The 19,130-nt window shown below is 37.0% G+C and overlaps 1 protein-coding gene across 1 annotated transcript in view; it reads right to left on the bottom strand.

Annotated features, from left to right (window-relative positions):
* Positions 1 to 1,669: 1,669 nt before the first annotated feature.
* LOC128998031 (RILP-like protein homolog) overlaps positions 1,670 to 19,130 on the bottom strand; it is a 28,208-nt gene continuing 10,747 nt past the window's right edge. The window contains exons 5-7 of the mRNA XM_054423969.1: positions 12,969 to 13,132; positions 4,486 to 4,578; positions 1,670 to 2,783 (exon numbers count right to left, since the gene is read on the bottom strand). Coding sequence (XP_054279944.1) covers positions 2,660 to 2,783; positions 4,486 to 4,578; positions 12,969 to 13,132 — 381 coding nt within the window. The 3' untranslated portion in view covers positions 1,670 to 2,659. The remainder of the gene's footprint in view (positions 2,784 to 4,485; positions 4,579 to 12,968; positions 13,133 to 19,130) is intronic.

Below are 19,130 nucleotides of genomic sequence, written 5' to 3'. Positions count from 1 at the left end.
TCTATTAACACTATGGTGATAGGACTTATCATATCATAAATTACCTTTAGTGTACAATCATTTGATCTGTGTATTATTGAAAGGTTTATATTTTACAATCAAATATTTACATTCCTACTTTTGGCATCTTATTATTTGGCATTTTATACCAAACCTTTTAACAGGCAGATTACTTAAACAAATTTATTTAATAAAAAGTACCTTAAGGTTTTATTAACTCTACCAACTATCAGTATTTTGATTTGAAAGAGTAATTTGATTACATTTTGATTAATTGGTGAATTAAAATGATAAAAAAATCAATATTAAAATATATATATAAACTCTTGTACCATGTTTCTTCATCAATCTAAAAGATATGTGACTATCCCGACCCACAGTGCTAGTTAAAACGGTATATTCAATAAAACAACTCCAGGTGCCTCAGTCAAAATTGACAAAATTAAATTTCACCTGGTAAAAGTTATAATAAATACAAAGGCCTATGTTATTTAGGTAGTTCAAGTTTACTTTTAGCCTATAATACTTTCCTTCTAGCTCAAAAATATACAAAATTTTGGAAGTTTACGTTAATATGAATAAACAAATACGGTCTTATTCTAATATTCCTTTGAACCTAAAGAGGCCCAAAAATGCTTTCATGTTATGTAGTCTTTTACATTAGATTGTCGCTTTTAACATTCACTTGTTTAACTTTGTGGACAATTTATTTGTTCGCCAGTTTTCTTTTAAAAACCTGCAGGAGAGGGGCATGTACTTTAGATTAGTGATGGGCGATACGGGTCAATGTATCGATACTGCGTATCGAGACATATCGGAACGTGGTGTATCAATACGTGTATCGTATCGTATCCTCATGTATCGATTTTTATCTGTATTGGATAAAATATCGTATCGTATCGTTTATTTATAATAAAAAAAAAAATTAAATATCTCAAATATACAAGCTGCATAGACAAATACTATGTTACTTACAAGCTTGTAAAGAGGGTCATAATAGGTTATTAATAACTTATTATATTATAAGACCTTCCTGTGTCTTTTTATTTGTATCAAACATACATACATAACCTCCAAATTCCTGGAAATCCTCAAATTGGAAAACATTTTGTTATTGTTTTCCTAGTTTTTACACAGGGATAATTAATTGAACCAAAAAGTACTAATAATGATGGTGGGTATGCCACTTACACATTAAATAGTATAATATGGATAATAACACCCACTTCCATTAATGGTGGCCCTAGTTTTGAGGTTATTTGCAAAACATAGCTGAAAATACATGTTTTATCAGTGTTTTTGAAGATGCTAGGGTAAAATATTAAATTTCCACTACTACTTTTGAGGGGAGGAAGATGGGAAGACAAATTTCTTACCATAAAAATAAGATTTATATTAATAAATAAACAATACGATATTCGATACGATATTGGCTATAGGTGTATCGATACGGGCATATCGATACACTCCCACGTATCGATACAAAATATCGATATTTTGCGGTCCTTGTATCGATACGCACATCACTACTTTAGATTGGTAAATTTCAAAACGTTTTAAATTCAAAGTTTGTCTTAAGGCAGTCTCAAAACATCTATAGTGGAATGTCAAACTAATAACAGTATAAGAAACTATCTTATGTTTAAATTCATTAAAACTCTCACTAGGGTTCAAACTTTAAAACTATTTTTACTATTTATAAACATCAAATCCACAGTATCAATAATATGGCATCTAATATACGGATAAAATTATTACATTATCGCAACATGGCATATAAATAAAGATCAAATATATAATCGATATACACAACTACGCTATATTACTATGACACAAGGTTAGGCCTCAAATATAACCAACTTCTGACACTACTAACCGATTATGTGTAAATATCTACTTGAATTAAACAGCAAAGCACATATTAAAATAAAAGCATTAAAACACAGTAACAATAGTATCCTATATAAACTTATAAAGCTATACAAAGTTAATAATATAAAATAAAATATCATTGTGCCAGTAAAAAACATCATGCATGGTACGATTCTAGAATATATACTTAGTCTTTAAAATCCACGAGTGGATTGTATATAATTTTCTACGTAATGGTAAAGTAATATTTAACAGCTAACTAAATGACTGATGCATTTTAATTACCACCACGATATCGTTCCAACATTGATTTTGAATCCATTCTCAATTGATAGGGCTACCCTATATTAATTGTGCTGTATTTAGTTTAGATGTGTGCCGTTAAAAATGTATTGTTTTAAAAATTTATTTTGGAAAAGTTCGTAAATTAATATTTTGCAACCTATTGAAAATTTGAACAGATAACTAGATATAAATGTATGTACCAATGCAGTAGAGCACTAAATACTGGTAGGTATCTATTAACCTAGTTTTAACTATGATGTTATGATAAAACACAAATGGTTCTTTGGTTAACACTGTGTTTGATGGATGGAGCACTGAACATACACAAAATAAGACAAATCACACAATAAAATACTAAAATATCTTCAAAGAATACATTTTGCACAAACAATTAGTCAAGCGTAGCGCATAAAAATATTAACCAAGCAGGTGATATCACGGGCTTAATACTGACTTAGGTAGTTGGGCCGCAGTGATCACATAACAATTAACATTGAGACGCTCAGACAGGACCTTCAACAGACGAGCCGCCAGTGGCCAGCGCCATCTTGGACAAAGACGACAGACTACGCTTCGGACTGCTGCCTAAGAAGGTCACATTGGATTCACTAAACAGCTTGCGGAAACTGCAAACAACAAGTGAAATCAGGATAAAAACCACACGAATATAGTATATTGTATACTAAAGGAGGTTGCCAAGCCCCTTATATCCTTAAATACCACGGTTTCAAAAAGGTGAATTTTCAATAACAAGAAATCCTGAGATAACTCTTCTCTGGCCTTGAAACTTAATGGCATTATAAGTTTATTTATTTATTTTCCAATAATCACATAACATCATATTCAGACAGGTGATTTGTCATTGTTACAATAATTTATAGTCTCTATACTAAAACTATTACTAAAATAAATGTCATATGCTGAGCCTTATCATCTACACAGCTTCCATATATTCCTCCAATGAGAAGAAGGCCTTCTCCAAAAGAAAGTTTTTTAACTTCTTTTTGAATTTAGGGAATGAATCCGTGTCCCTAATTGAAGAAGGTAATTTGTTGTATAGTTTTGGACCCATGTACTGAGGAGATAAATGGAATACTTTAAGGCTGTTTTGAACTGGTTTTATATTGTTTTTAAATCTAGTGTTATGAGGATGTTCATGTTGATCTTCCATGAATGTGTCAAAATCACTTTTAACCATTAAAGCCAGTTTAAAGATATAAGAACTATACAAAGTAAGAATTTTAAACTGAATGAAAAACTCTTTACTGTGAGTAATTCGAGACACTTTGGCTAAGACTCTAACTGCTCTTTTCTGAAGGATAAAAATTTGTTTGGCATGACTAGAAGAACCCCAAACCGTTAAACCGTAATTCATGATGGAAGAAAAATAAGCGTGATATACTGCTAATTGTGTGTCTACATTTGTAGTATGTCGAATTACCCGAAGAACAAGTATAGCTGATCTGAGTCTCTTTGATAGATTCTTAATGTTTGTTTGTCAATTAAGTTGCCAATCTATATCAATTCCCAGGTAACTGACCGAGTTTTGAGAATATATTGATGTTTGGTTCAAATTTACAGCAATGTCTCGATTCTCATTAGCAACTGAAAAGTGAATTAGTTGTGTCTTTGACACATTCATAGATAGACCATTTGCTGTGAACCAGTTTAACGTTTTGTTCTCTGATTTTGTGACTTAATCAAATGAGTGTAACCCATAAACCTAACTGTGTAATTCTAGTCTGTTAACTATGTTCTAGTTTAAGCAAATATGGTTGTCAAGTCTTCTTTTGGGTGTTTCAAAGCATGAGTCACCAAATAGTTTATGAAGAAGCACTGATCAAATATGGCATTATTTTGGTCCTCAAGTTTGGACGATAAAAGCACAGATTACATGGGACTGTGAGTGTTAGTAGTAGGTGACCTATCAGATGTGATGTGTGACAGAGATATTTTTTATGTACGGATTCAAATAGGTTCTTACACAGTAAAGTAGGAGCATTGTCTAAAAATAATAAAGCTAACAACATAAAGGAAAAAATCATACTGTCTAAAATTAAGGATACAGTAAAAGCCAGACTTTTCAATAATGTGGCAACGGTCTAAAAATATTTTGGAAAGCTATATTAGCTTGTTTGGCAAATTGTTTATCAAACAGCATATATTATGTACACTAGACTAAATTCGAGGACATTTTATTTTTATCTTGAGAATTTTATATCGCCATTAAAATAAGAGAAAGCATAATAAAACACAAAATAATGGCCTGCTGGCCAATTATTTAGTCAATAGTTTAAAGTTTAAACATGTAGCTATAACTATACATACAATTTGCGGATCCCAGAATCAGATTTCTTCCATGGTGCATCATCAGGCTCGTATGGAAGAGGACCTTGAACTGTGGAGTCATCATCTACAGGCCTACAACATTGTAAAGATATCACCTTCACACCATGTGACATAGTTAGTAGCAGAAAACATTCAATAAACTTACATGCGTGACAATACACAAACTACATCGGGATGATCATTCACTACAGCACTACAGTCTGGTTGCTCAGCTAGTGCGACTACTCACTAACACACACGCAGGTCTAACACAAACAGATGGGAGGAATTAGGAGGATCCTCTGAACTGCCACGTGAGTTATCACTGGCTTAGAAATTTGGTTATGACTTTTTTATTTTACATTTGTTATGAAATTTCTTGATGCTTTTGACTTCAGATTAGAATGATACTAGTGATGGTCGGATCCAGATCCGACTACCTGATCCGCCGGATCTGAGCTAGAACCGACGCCCGACTGGATCCACAAAAAATCGGATCTTGGGCTGGATCCAGTTTGAATGGATCCGTTTTTTTATTCTATTAACACAAAACGTCCTTAAAGTACAATTGAAGAACAGGTGTTTTGTCATAGTTATGTATTTTTAAATAAAATAAAATAATTGTAAATGCACAATTTTAAAATGGGTTAAAAATAAAGGTAAAAAAAATAAATAAATAAGAATAAAAAAACCCTCATAGCTTTGGAATGGATCAAGATAAAAAAAAACTGTTTGTGGCATTGTAATCAGGGTAAAAATCTAATTCAAAATAATTTGTCACAACCACACCTTTACATTTGAAAAAAATATTTTGCATCCAATATGGCAAATCCAAGATGGCGGCTGTAAATGACCACCTTGTCAAAATGAAGTACTTACTACCCAATAGTACCCAACAATGTTTGGAAGTGGTCTGGGATTGATATCTGAAAAAATTTAGAAAAAAGTTGGTGGTGTTCCTGTATGTGTCCATGTACAAGACTAACTGTGTCCATATATAAGACTATCTGTGTCCATATACAAGACACAGACAGTCTTGTATATGGAATGGACACATTTAGTTTTGTACATGGACACAGACAGTCTTGAACATGGATACAGATCGTCTTATACAGGGTGGTAAAAAAGTCCCAGGACAGTTAAATATATCAAAAAATAATGTAGATAGAGCTACAATACTTGGTACAAAGTTACAGGGCATAAAACTCTATTTTAACAAATATTTGGTGATCCAATAACTCTTCAGGGGGACGGCCTACAAGACCTATGCTTACGTTAACAATTTTCTTCCGATTCCTAGGGCTGTGCCCCCTGAGGAGTAAGCGTATAATAGCAATGTAAATTAAATGAATCTTTGAACATCTGCCATTTTGCGCAGGATCAACCTTTTGAAGTGCGGTTTGCGGCATTGTATTCTACTAAAAAGACCTTTAATTTGATGTGCATATTGACCTATGCTTCCGTTTAAGATTTTCTTCCGACTCCTTGTGGGCCGTCCCCCTGAAGAGTTATTGGATCACTGAATATGTGTTAAAATAGAGTTTTATGCCCTGTAACTTTGTACCAAGTATTGTAGCTCTATCTACATTATTTTTTGAAATATTTAACTGTCCTGGGACTTTTTTACCACCCTGTATATGTAGGCCTACACAGTTAGTCTTGTACATGGACACAGACAGTCTTGAACATGGATACAGATCGTCTTACATATGGACACAGATAGTCTTTGACATTACCTACCCATATGAGTTATTGACGTCGACATACACTGTCACATTACCTAGCCATATGAATTTTTGACATCAACAAATACTGTGAAATCGCCTAGCCATATGAGTTATTTAAAAAACCCCGCCCTTGGAAAGAAAAGAAAAAAGTTATATGGATCCGGAACCGGTACCGACATTTTCTTGGATCCGCCCATCACTAAATGATACCAGACAATATTTATTTTACTTAACTAATCTAGAAGTTACAAAATATTTTCATCACAATTCTGTAAACTATTTCTTGTCATAACCATTTTCAAGGAGCTAAACAAAAATAAAATAACACCAAACATTTATTTTTTTATTTTTTTTATTATTTTTTTTAAAGAGGTTGGCGGCCTCTTTAACCTTGCATTTGCCCGTCCACATAGACTACAGATCTGTGCGTGGAACGTATCCAGCAAAGCAAGGGGTGAGCCGGTACAGTACAAAGGTGAACTGTACTGATAAAAGTTTGTGGCAGTGACCAGGATCCAAACCCACGACACTGCTGCCTTGGGCTCGAAGTCCGCAACGCTACCAACTGAGCCACCGGCTCACCCACATTTGACTCCGACTTGTTTATCTAACTAGATATGAATTGCGATTTTTGAGGCATCATACAACAGATGTTATAATTCTAGGTAGTGAAGGCAATCGGGGCTTATGCTACAGCACTGTGGATAAATGAGCAGGATAAACTAACCATACGTAACACATACGTCAACATTATTATACAGTAGGGTCCAGATGATCTGACCTACCCTGTATATGACGGAGGACTGAGACTGTACATTGTAGTGGGTGCATCATGACAACCCTTATCTTGCTTCATGAAGATGTGGGTCAGGCTTAAAGCTCATGCATTTCATGCTTTCTCTTTGTTTTCACATGCTGCACACAACCCTCTCATACCCGCAAACCTTAAGTCTTACCTTGAATCATTTGTGGCTCATTGGGCATTTACAGCTTTGTCCTAAATCTATATTAATACGCAAGCAGTTTTCTTTTCACAGTCATAACTCGATAACGGCTTGACGGATTTTAACGTTTGAGGTGTCAAATTAAAGGTATTTTCACGTAGATGTGAAAATACGTCTCAGAATAATAAGAAAGGGCATCACTTATATACAGTTAAGAGCTAAAGTTTGGGAACGGCGGCGCTATCTGTTGACATTAGATCAAACTCAATTCCCTTTGTTTACAACTAAACATATGGACATAGTTTGAAATAGTTTTTAAGTTTAACCACAGACTGCAGGACTTATTACTTCAGGAGAAAATCCGGAATTTTATATTTTTACTAAAACATCTGTTAACTAAGTCTGGTTCATAAATAAAGAGTTTCCTAGCAAGACCTGACAACATATCTTTAAATATACTACGTGAAGGCGATTTATACGAAACACTACTCTTCAGTTAATAATGGGCGGATATTTTCAAACTATGTGTCAAAATTAATAATTTTTTGTGTAGACGCCCAATTTCTGTAATAAAAGTCCTCGGGCTTTGCTCCACAGGCCATCAAAATCCCAATGTATTTCTTCTGAAGAAAATTTACTAACCCAGCTGTTATGCTTTGTTCTGCTATTTAATTTAATTTGTTTACAAAGATAATTGTTTCTTGGTGCCATGTGGTCAATGACTTATACTTTTGCATATATTTTAAATGCAATACACTATATAAAGTGGTAGCAATACATTATCTTCATTTAAATAATCAATAAGCACGATTGAGCCTTTGCCTATATGTTTCCTGGTAAGTGTGTTGTAACAGTTTCTAATAGTATATTATAATAGTATCTTACAGTAAAACCGAATTATTCTTTTCTCCATTCTCACCCCGTAGCGAAGCACGGGCAGAGCAACTAGTTTTAATTAATACTAAAGTAGGTGGTTTTACTTGGTTGTTATTTATTTTTTGACGATTGATGATTAAAAACAAATAACCTACGAGTTCAATGTTCCTACTTCATAACTAGTATATGTGTGTTTATTGAAAGTTTTAAATGTTAAATATAGTTAAAAACATTTTTTTAATGGTTTTCAATATTTTCAAATGGGAAGCAACATATATTTATCCAATATTGTTGCGGTCAGTTTAGCCCTCAGAATGTTATGTGTCAATATTTCGACACATAACACACTTTGTGTAGTGTTTTGTGTCGAAATTTCGACTCACAAACACTGTTTACGGCGAAGGCTCTATGACTGACAAAATCGTGCTGATGATCCTACAAAGGTGCTCTGTACTTTAACAACCTACCAGAGCACCTCAAGAGAGAACAACCCAATCTGCTCAAGAAGCACCTGACAACATGGCTTATGGACCGGCCGTTCTACTCTGAGGATGAATTCTTAAACAATAAGCTACCATGAAAAAAAGAAGAAAAAAATTCTAATTGTAATTGCAAATTACTGTAATAGTTTACGTACATACTGTACATTTTATGTACCTGACGCATGAATGTTCTCTAGGAATATTTCAATAAAGATTTTGTCTATTGTCTATTGTCTATCGGATTGAACTGGATCGAGTTAGGTACCTGTAGTTTTATTTGGCAGATTCTAAGCTTTCTCCCGAAGTCTGTCTCTAAGCGCTTTTTTCTCTCGAGCCGATCTTAATTGTAGCAGACAGCTGACGTGCGTATTTGTAAACAGCTTGAATAAAATACATCAGTTCGCACCGATGACTGATGTGTTTGATTACGTTTGTCATTGTTTTTGCATTATAAGAAGATTTAAGTGATTTTGAAGGGCTGGTTGATGATCCTGAAGAAGTAGGTAGTGATATTGATGTAAATTATCAGCCAGATTCCTAGCTAAGGTTAGGCTATGCATTCATAGCTAAACGCTATGTACCGAAACCTGTTTTTTGTCCATAACTTATTTATTTGCAAATCTACTTCCTTATATTATTATATTATTGGAATCCTCATAAAATTTAGAACAAAGTGGCTATTTTCAAATATTTATAGGCCTATAATTTATACAATTTCATTGAGCGCAAACTTTTTTTTTTTTTTTTTTTTTTCCAAAATATTTTTTTTTTACCTAAACAATTTTTTTGAAACAAATGTTCCTTATGTTTTATGTATAATATTGAAGCCCATGATTTTCCAAACAAAATGGTATATAGAACAGTATAATTAACATTGTTTTCAAGCTTCTCAGATCCGTTTTAATAAAACCTTGCAAATGCGCAAAAAATAGGCAGACATTAAGGCCAAAACTAGGGATACTCGGAGGGTTAAGTTGGGATGGTTGAAATTTTACTGCTCTGCAGAACAAATCTATAGGAAATATATTTTTTCAGTCCTAAGGCACATCATCACAAACTTCTTCAAAAAATGCCCAATTTTAATAGTGGCTTTATGGATGAAAAGTGACTCAAAAACAATTTTAACTCTTGGTGGTGTAGCCAGTAAAAGGACAGTTAACTTTTGAATTGAATGGGTTATTCGATGATTTACTTATGGGTATTTTATCTTGATTTTCCTTCATCCTATAAACACAAAAATACAAATAACTCTAAAACAAACAATAAAAAGAGTTTTTACACTTACATCTGGTTCAACCAAAGTTAAAAGCTGGTAAAGTAGGTGCTCGCTAATTTGGTCATTCAGGACTTTGGCTGTGCCGGATTATTGAAAATGCAAAATTACTGAACGTTTTCTATTAACAGCCATTATTGTCGACTAGTGTAACACCACTAGCTTTAAAGTGTCAAAAAATCATTAATTGGTGGGTCATTATTTCAAGTTTGATTGTGGTTCCTCTTCTTTTACAAGTGACATAAATGCTAAAAATAATCAAATACATCAAAATAAAACACCCCCGAAATACATGAAATGCAACTGACGTCTACCATTGGTTTCCGACTCTAACATGCTAATATAGCTCGAAACAGCATTAAAAATAATGTTTAGACGTGTAGCCCAATGCCGAAATTAATGAATGCTGGACCATCGGATGCTGGGTTAGCAAGCTATTACTAAATTCAAGTTATGTACAGCGCAGCACTGCAACAGTAATGTTGCCGTTCCAGTGTCAGTGGTGATAGTGTTTGTTTACTCACCGTCAGATGATGAGGTGATATGAAGACTGTGAACAACTGGAGGCCAACCCACAGTGATTAAACTGCCTGATCGAGCCCTCTTGAAGACAGGGGCCCCATCATCATCAGGAGAAGCAACAACATTGGATCTACCACAGCCAGGATCAAACAAGCAAGCATACATGCACACCAAAGCATTACCATCATGCATTTTACAAAGCAATCAGGCTCCAATAACAAGGCATAACAATTAAACAGATAAATTTATCTCTTCAATCTATTCCCTGAAGAAGTCCAATGTTATGACAAAATATCTGTAATGTGTTGTGATCTTTTATTTATATATCTACAGGGTGGGGCAAAAGTTTTACTCGCGCAGGTACTCATAAGTCATAAGTTGTTTATTGCCACAAAAATGTTTACGTTTACATTATTCTGGTTTCCCCAGATGAAACAGGTGACTTGTAAATTATAAATATTAAAAAAATTACATAAATAAACTAACAACAAAAATTGACTCCGGTTGTGAAGGTGATAGGCGGACACTTTTGGTCTTGTTGCCATCGGCCACTCATACCATGTCAGTAAACTCATGATTAGACCAGAAAACATTGAGGTTATGCAGTGTATGCCTGTTTTAAAGTCAGTGATCGTGATGCGAAGAGTTTTTGCAGGCGGCTTTTTATTCTGCTCAACGACACTTATTGTGCAAACACGATAAAATTGTTGGTCAAAAAGATGGATGAGAGTAGTAGCACCGTTGAAACTGAGAAACAGACAATGGTGATCAGTGAGAACACCGGGAAATGTAAGTGTTGGTCAGAGCAGTGACCAAGGCGTTCCACTAGGAGGCATGCTATTGCATTAGCAATGTCCGATTGTAGTTGCAGAAGAACTCTAAACTTAGAATAGTGTTTTCATCAATAGAAAATTATAAGTATTAAAAGAATCTGATTAAAAACACAAAACTTTGTATAGCCAAATGCTTCACGGAAGTAAATTTGTATATTTTTCACATACTCCACTACACTAAAGCTAATCTTCATCAACTCACTTGTAGAGAGAGTATACACTCTTACAATACAAGTGGCAAACCCAATCTAGATATCCCTGCCCATAGATTGGCCAAACAGATAACTGCCATAAAATAAATTGCATAGGGATTTAAAAAAAATTAGGTCTGGCAGCAAAACAGGTTCCTTTTAATAGGTTTAAGTTTAAAATGTTTGAGTGGCTCATCAAAAATCTATATTACTGTATAACAGAGTACAGTGGAGTCCCGATAATCCGAACTTCGGTAATCCGAAAGTCCGCTTAATCCGAAAAAAAAAAAAAAATTTTTTTGGAAATTTTTTGGATATTTTTTAAAGTTTTTTGGGAATTTTTTGAAATTTTTTTTTAAACTTTTGACACAGTTAGCTGTACCTTGTCAAAGTATTCTGTAGAATACGCCTCGCGGCTGGGCGAGATAGACTTTTTTTGTAGAGTATTTTAGTAAATATTTCACCATTTTTGTTACTGTAACATTTTACATTTTCGTCCGCCAAATCACAAATGGATTTTATTAAGTGATAATGCTGAAGCCAATAGGTCTAGCCTTAAGGAATGTGAAAAACAATCCCGGGCTCGTGCCTGCGTCCGAAAAAAAAGTAGTAAAAAGTAAGACGAAAAAAAAAAAAAAAAAAAAAAAACGTAATCTGAAATTCAAAATGGGCCCCCGGTCCTAACCATTTCAGACTAACAGGACTCTACTGTATTTAGTTTCTGATGTTAATATTAATTTTTAATTTAGAACCCACTTTTTTTATAGCTTTGGTTTTGATTTCTGTTGACTATGTCTATTCCTTGTAAAAGGTCAATGACAATAAAGCTCTTGATTCTTGATTCAGGAGTGATTTGCACAAGAATTTGGCGAACATGTTGCCAACTGCTAAACCAATTCTGCTCTTATAAACTCAACAGTTAGCATTATTCCCACTGATCTTTGTCATCCGTATTTTTCAGTTTTAAAAGTGCAACCGCTTTGCTACAACTTATTAACCAATGATTGTATCATGTCAGCACTAGAAACAGTGTTGTTGCGCAGAATAAATAGATGCCGGTGAAAATCACCTTCTGTCACAATCACTATTTTGTTGTATTGGAAATGCACATACTGCACAACCTCGATGTTCTCCTGTCTGTGACCGATGGCAACAAGACCAAATGTGTCCACCTACCACGAACAAAGCAGATGTACTATACAAGAGAAACTGCTTAATCCACTGTATTGAACCCTGAAATCTAATTAAACTGATCTAACTGAGCTCAACCCCTCTTCAAAATAGTTCCTTATCATCTATTTGGCTTTCCTTTCAAATATAGATCAATTTGTTTCCATCTGATAACATTTAAACTCCATTATATTTAAGCACTGTCTTTAGAATTGCTGTCCTGGCTAAATCTCAACATTCATTGATGAAATAGTTAATGTTGGCATTCTTAATTTCATGAGATATAGGCCTAACACATTGATGTCATAACCCGAGACTATGATTGTTGGCATTGATTAATAAGGTTAATTTTTGGAAAGTGAAATAAAACATTTACAATTTAAATAACTAAAGAAATAACTACAAATAATTACTATTTTTAAGTTAAGACACCTTGGAACTAGATACAGGTCTGAAAATACTTACGACTCAGGTTCAGGTTTTGGGCGAAAAGACTCAAGCTCATCCTCTAGCTCGCTTACTCTAGCTTTGAGCTCGTTTCGTTCAACAAGAATCTCTTTCAGTTCAGCGGTGGAGAACATAGGAGCATCGGGGTCCTGAGTAGAGGCTGCTTCTACGGAACTCGGCTTCTGTAATGTTACGTTACAATTAGCAGCTGACTAAACAGACTCGCTAAACTGAACTTGATAGCACCATTTAGTGCCTGGAATTTAGTGAAAATCCAGATCAAACGGAAAAAGTTGAAGCAAATCATACTTTTAGAAGGGAAAATGTATTCAAACGTGATAAATAATGCCAATTTCATGATCAATTCAGCAATCTGTACCTTAACAAGTAAGAATGATAAAAATTAATGCTCAAAACATTTTTACTGTGTAAAACAAATTTGATACTAGATTTAAAATGCAGTATAGTTTTTCATTTAGCATTAAAACTTAAGAACGACTACTGCAAAGGCTTTATATCACTTGAATTTAGTAACAGACTGTATTAAAAACAGATCTAGATTCAACACTGGATCAGAGTAAATAAATTGCCAGAGTGTATTAAACATATTTATTCAATGGAAACCCGCGGTTTGCATGTGATGCACTATGGGCCCGAGAGATTATTGCCCCGCTCTCCATCTACCTTAAGGGTTATTTTTTTCCTCCTTGCACCCCCAACAACCTTGAAACCCATTACGCCACTGGACCCAGGCCCACCGGGCCCGTTTATAAAAGCGGCGCTGACGAAAACGTAAAAAAAGAGATGTCCTAGTTGTTAATGGATAAAGCTTACAATAGTGCCTAAAATTTCCTGAATAATGATTTTTTTATCTATTTATAAAACATTATTTTGTTTTTAATTAATCTGTAAATTTAAATTTACAAATTTCACCTGTTAACCCAGATTTGTTGGTTTAATTGTAAACATTTATGTGAAAAGAATCATTGACTTGAGTTTACTGAGCAAACATCTTGCGAGGAACAAAGGAAAAATTATCCGTTCATTAGACAGATGTCAAGAGAATGTCATAAAATGGAGCAGTCAGATAAAGTGTGGTGAGGTAGGTTGGTAAAGTAAATCATTTCCTGTAAATAATTGTAAGATAATAGTAGAATAAGGGTTACACCTTCTGATCCTTGACAAGGATTTCCAAACACGTTTAAATTAGTAAAAGACCGATGAATCCTCCACTTATGAATGGCACTGGACAAATACTTTTTCAGACAGCAAACTTTGGTTGTAAAAAAACAAATTTTCATTTTCAAAATCTTTGAGAGGCCAGTGGAGACCATAGAAGCAAAACCATAGCCTAATACTAAATTGATAGGACGAGACGTAGGAATTGGCTAACTCAGGAACTCGCTAACTCGGTCGTGTGTTGGAACTGGCTAACTCAGGAACCGGCTAACCGTCTCAGTCAGGAATTGGCTAACTCCGGAACCCGCTAACTCGATTTTGTCTCGCGGCGGAATTCGCTAACTCTGGAAGTCGCTAACCCGGCAGCGCCCACTGCACGGAGCGTTGCCAACCTTGTACGGCGAAATAATCGTACACTGCCGTATTTCAAAATGTCAGTATCAATGAAGATGCAGTAAATGTTATTTTTTTGCTATACATTCTACTTTTAACAGCTAACTAGCCCAAAGTAATTAAAATGCAATTTAAAAAATCATGAAAAGAGGTTTTTTTATTTAACTGTACAACGGCCAATGAAATGTCTTTATTGCCTTTAACATGATATAACATGCATTGCAATTGTCAAAATAACTTATATAATAAAATAAGTTTGTGATTTAGATCGTATATAAATGCCATAAGTATTATAAGAAAATAATATGAAAACATTGAACATTCAGTTTAATTGGTACCAACTAAACAATTAAACCTCTACGAAACTAAGCCAAAATACACGGAAGTTCTGAAACACAGTAAACAAATATATCCTAATGTCGTAATGAACAAAAACCATTAATTAACACAATCATCAACCATCGTAACTTTCATAACTACAGTAATTCATAGATTTAAAATTAAAGGTTCGTCGTTGAATCGTTCAACCATAGATAAAACATGGTTCAACTTACGTGTAATAATATGACATAGACTACGTTTCATATCAATTTATAGAACAGCTGTAGGTCTAAATCTAGGCCTAATAGTTTAAACCAAAGCATTGTAGGCCTATTAGTAAATAGTTGCCTAGTTCTAAAATGAGTTGAAATTTTTAGTAATAATGTTACATATTTTAAAACAGTTTTTAGATTGTACACCTAAGCCCCACTAGTATAAATAACAGGAGAAGATATAATATTCTTATATTAAAACGTGACAGGGTTATTTTAATTCACGATTCTTAATCAACGACTTGACGGATGTTCATGATTTTAATGTTGGGATTCCTTTATATTGCTTTTACAATCGAAATAAACTACACCAAGCCATGCTCGGTTCCCCGTTTCCCGGTAGTGAGCCACTCAATATACAATAGCTTTGTTGTTGGATAAGATCAGGTAATTTTAGCTATGGCCACCATTCATAAAAATGGTAACAAACAAGAACGCCTGGGTCCATTTAGAACCATAAAAACTGCAGACTTTAGACGTAAAATTAATATTAATTAAGAGGATAACCCGGGTTCTACACTAATAGCCTACGATAACATAAATTTACAAATTGTATTTATGAATAGACAAATTTTTAATGCAATCCATGAATACATTACCACTCTATAATGTATTGATCAATATTTATTTAAATTCAATAGCTCTATTTAAAAAGATATTAGCACTACAATGTATTTATGTAATGACGTTTAACGTGTAAATTTTATCGGGAAGGTAATCCTCAAAATTCTAGGCATACAAAGTCTACGGCAATTACTGAAGATTTTTTTTTAAATGTCTGTTTGTTGGTTGCATCGAATAGGATAGACTATTACAATACTGCTTCAATTTTTGTTAATAGATTATATGTTTCCTAATGGTGGCGAGAGGTAAGCGTAAGCCCCTCAGGGGGGATGTGGGCCCTTGTGGCACCCTTCCCTCAAGACCGCTGTGAGTCAGTTAATCTGTACTGTGTCCTTTAGTCACAGCCTACATGGGGTGCCACTGTTATCACTAAAGGCAGCGGATCTATGGTGGCAGAGTGAATGTCTGCCCTAGGGTCGGGGAGCAGCGACACTAGTAAGTATGACCTGAGGCCGAGGTGATGGACACCGGTCCGGGCTCAGTGTCAATTGAGCAGCAGGCGGAGTGAATGGATCACGGTAAGGCTGCTGCACTGCCCTCCAGTTCTGGTATGTGTGCAGCGGTGCTGGAGTAAGTATTGATGAGCGGAGTGTATGGAACACGGTACGGTCTTCAAACTGCTAACCTGGTATTGTTTCAGAAGCTATGATGTCTGCTAATCAAACTACGGAAAATACCCCAGGTGGGTCAGCGCCTAGGCGTGAATCCCACCCCTCCATCTTGGAGGGCTTGCCCATGGATTCTGGGGAGGGCAAATTATCAGGCACTGTTTCAGAGACGAAGGTGGAGGGGGGCAAAGAGGCTTTTGCCAGCTCCCTCACTGCTAGATCTCCACAAAACCTTAGTATCGACGACGTTCAAATGCTTGAGGAAGCACACAGGGCTTTGGCGGGTAGTGTGGCTGACTCAAGCGCCCATTCAAATCTAACCCTGGGCTCTACCTCTGAGGTGGCAACACCGGATCTGTGCGTAGAGACCCAGGCATGAGCAACTGTTCCAGAACAGGAGAGAAGACAACGGCCATCTTTACCCCCTAGTGTGTGGAGGACACAGGTCAGGGCAAGGAAGGAGGCTGAGGGTACTTGGCTTTCAAAAGCTGAGTACAAAAAATCCAAAGGGTTTGTCAACAAGCCCAAGAGGAAAAGGCAGGCTGAAACTCCCAGTCCTGCTGGAGGAGAAGGCTCTGGTATTTCTCCTATGCGCAGAGTTTCAGGTCCACCGCAGCAGCATCAGACTCAGCAGACTCCAAAGCGGCCGAGAAGGTGGAATGTCCCACCCCCGCCGCCAAGGAGCGCTGCAGAGGGCGATGCCAGCAAGGACTTGACCTTCAAGGACCAACTCTCGGGCTGGAAGATGGCGATTGTTCCGGAGAATTATCCTGACGATAGGTTCACTGATGAACAATTTTGCCTGTTACAGGAGAAACTGTTTGAGATGGTTATTATGGCCGCCACTCCTCAGCAGATCCTGAAAACCTACAAGGACAAAGGTGCCCTCGCAGTCTTGTGCGGAAACGAGGAGACCAGAGATTGGCTCAAGGAGGTGGCTGTTGGTCTGGGTCCGGTGGGCGTGGGGGGGCCGAGTGTGATTGTGGGGGATCATAAAGATCTCCTGCGTACAACCAAGGTCCTTCTCCATACCGACTGGATCCTGGCCAGGAAAGATCCTAAAGAAATCTTTGAGTTTGTCCAGAAGCTGAATCCTGGACTGTCAACCAGAGACTGGAGAGTGGTCAGTTGCAAGCGAGAGGCGGAACACCAAACTCTGGTTCTGGCAATTGACTGCGGGAGTGCCAAGTTCCTGAGGGACAGGGGCTGGAGGATTTTCTTGGGTATAACAAGGGTTCAACTCAAGGTTCTTTCAGGTGCTCCTGATGACGATCCGAATACTGCAGGCGAACCTACAGCACAGTAAAGCTGCCACTGCGGTACTCTGTGCGAGTACTGCGGGTGGGGCTTTTGACTTTGCCCTTATCCAGGAACCCTGGGTTAGAGACGGCAATATAACGGGAATGGGGGTCTCTAGGGGCCAGGTATTCTCGGCTCAGGTCCGGAATCCTAGAACCTGCATTTGGACTAGCAATGACACCATTTGTGTGCCGGTTCTGGAATTTTGTTCCAGAGACATCACGACGGTAGAGACCAAATGCAGGGAGTCCGGACGGCGTCTACTACTTGCTTCAGTATACATGCCGCAAGATGAGCCCACGCAGCCTCCGCAAGAGGAAGTTAGGAAGCTGGTCGAGCACTCGGCCAGGACCGGCGACGACCTCGTGCTGGGCTGTGACTCCAACTCCCACAACACTGCTTGGGGTTGTAGGGATAATAACGCAAGAGGTAAGGCACTTCTTGAATACTTAGCCTCTAATGGTCTAATGATTGCTAATGTCGGTTCAGAACCAACTTTTCATAGCAGGGTTGGGGAATCTGTAATAGATCTTACTATAACCAACGTGGGGATCAGTAACAGAATTCTGGATTGGAGGGTATCCCAGGAACCTTCCCTCTCTGACCACAGACATATCATGTTCAACATTGGTAACTTTTCCTTGGAAAAGATTGAGTTCAGGAATCCCAGAAAGGCAGATTGGGATATGTACAGATCAACTCTTAAAGAGCGCATTGAATGCTTTGACACACAGTTCCCTTGGGTCAGAGACACCAACACGCTAGACCTTGCCTCTGGGAGCTTAGGCGAGGCCATTGTCACGTCCTTTGACGAGAGCTGCCCGCTAACGGTGAGGAAGCAGGGTAAAGTGAGTTGGTGGACCACAGAGCTTACCAGCCTGAAAAAGAGAGTCAGGTCTCAGTTCAGGTGGGCGAAGAGGACAAATAATTGGGATGGCTATCATAGATTGCTAACCCAATATAACATGGCTGTAAGGAGGGCCAAAAGGCTCTCCTGGAAACATTTCTGTAGCAAGCTAGAAAGTGTTAGAGATACATCTAGGATATACACTGTCCTAACAAAGGACAACTCCTCCAAGCTAGGCCCCCTCAAGGAGCCTGGGGGAGATATGCTGTATGAACCTAAGGAAGTGCTAAAGCTCATGGCGGCCACCCACTTCCCTGGCTGCATCATCCCAAGCGAGCCATTGGTGCCGGAGGATGAGGAACAAGCTGTCGCAAGGGCAAACAACACTCGGTGGAGGGTTGCGTGCCACATTGTGACACACAGTCGTGTGAGATGGGCCATAGGGTCACTCATCCCATACAAATCACCTGGACCTGACGAGGTAAGACCTGTCTGTCTCCAGCAAGGTATCGATATATTACTTCCGGCAATGAGTAAGTTGTTCAGGGCCAGCTTGGCCCTGGGACACATTCCCCCGGCCTGGAGCATCTCAAGGGTGGTTTTCATCCCAAAACCTGGTAAGGCAAGTTACACGGAT

This window comes from Macrosteles quadrilineatus, unplaced genomic scaffold, assembly GCF_028750875.1.
Source record: "Macrosteles quadrilineatus isolate MER2022 unplaced genomic scaffold, UCM_ALF_1.0 Scaffold_7__1_contigs__length_78375512, whole genome shotgun sequence".
NCBI classification, from domain to species: Eukaryota; Metazoa; Arthropoda; class Insecta; order Hemiptera; family Cicadellidae; genus Macrosteles; species Macrosteles quadrilineatus.
This window is presented reverse-complemented; position numbering and strand designations above follow the sequence as displayed.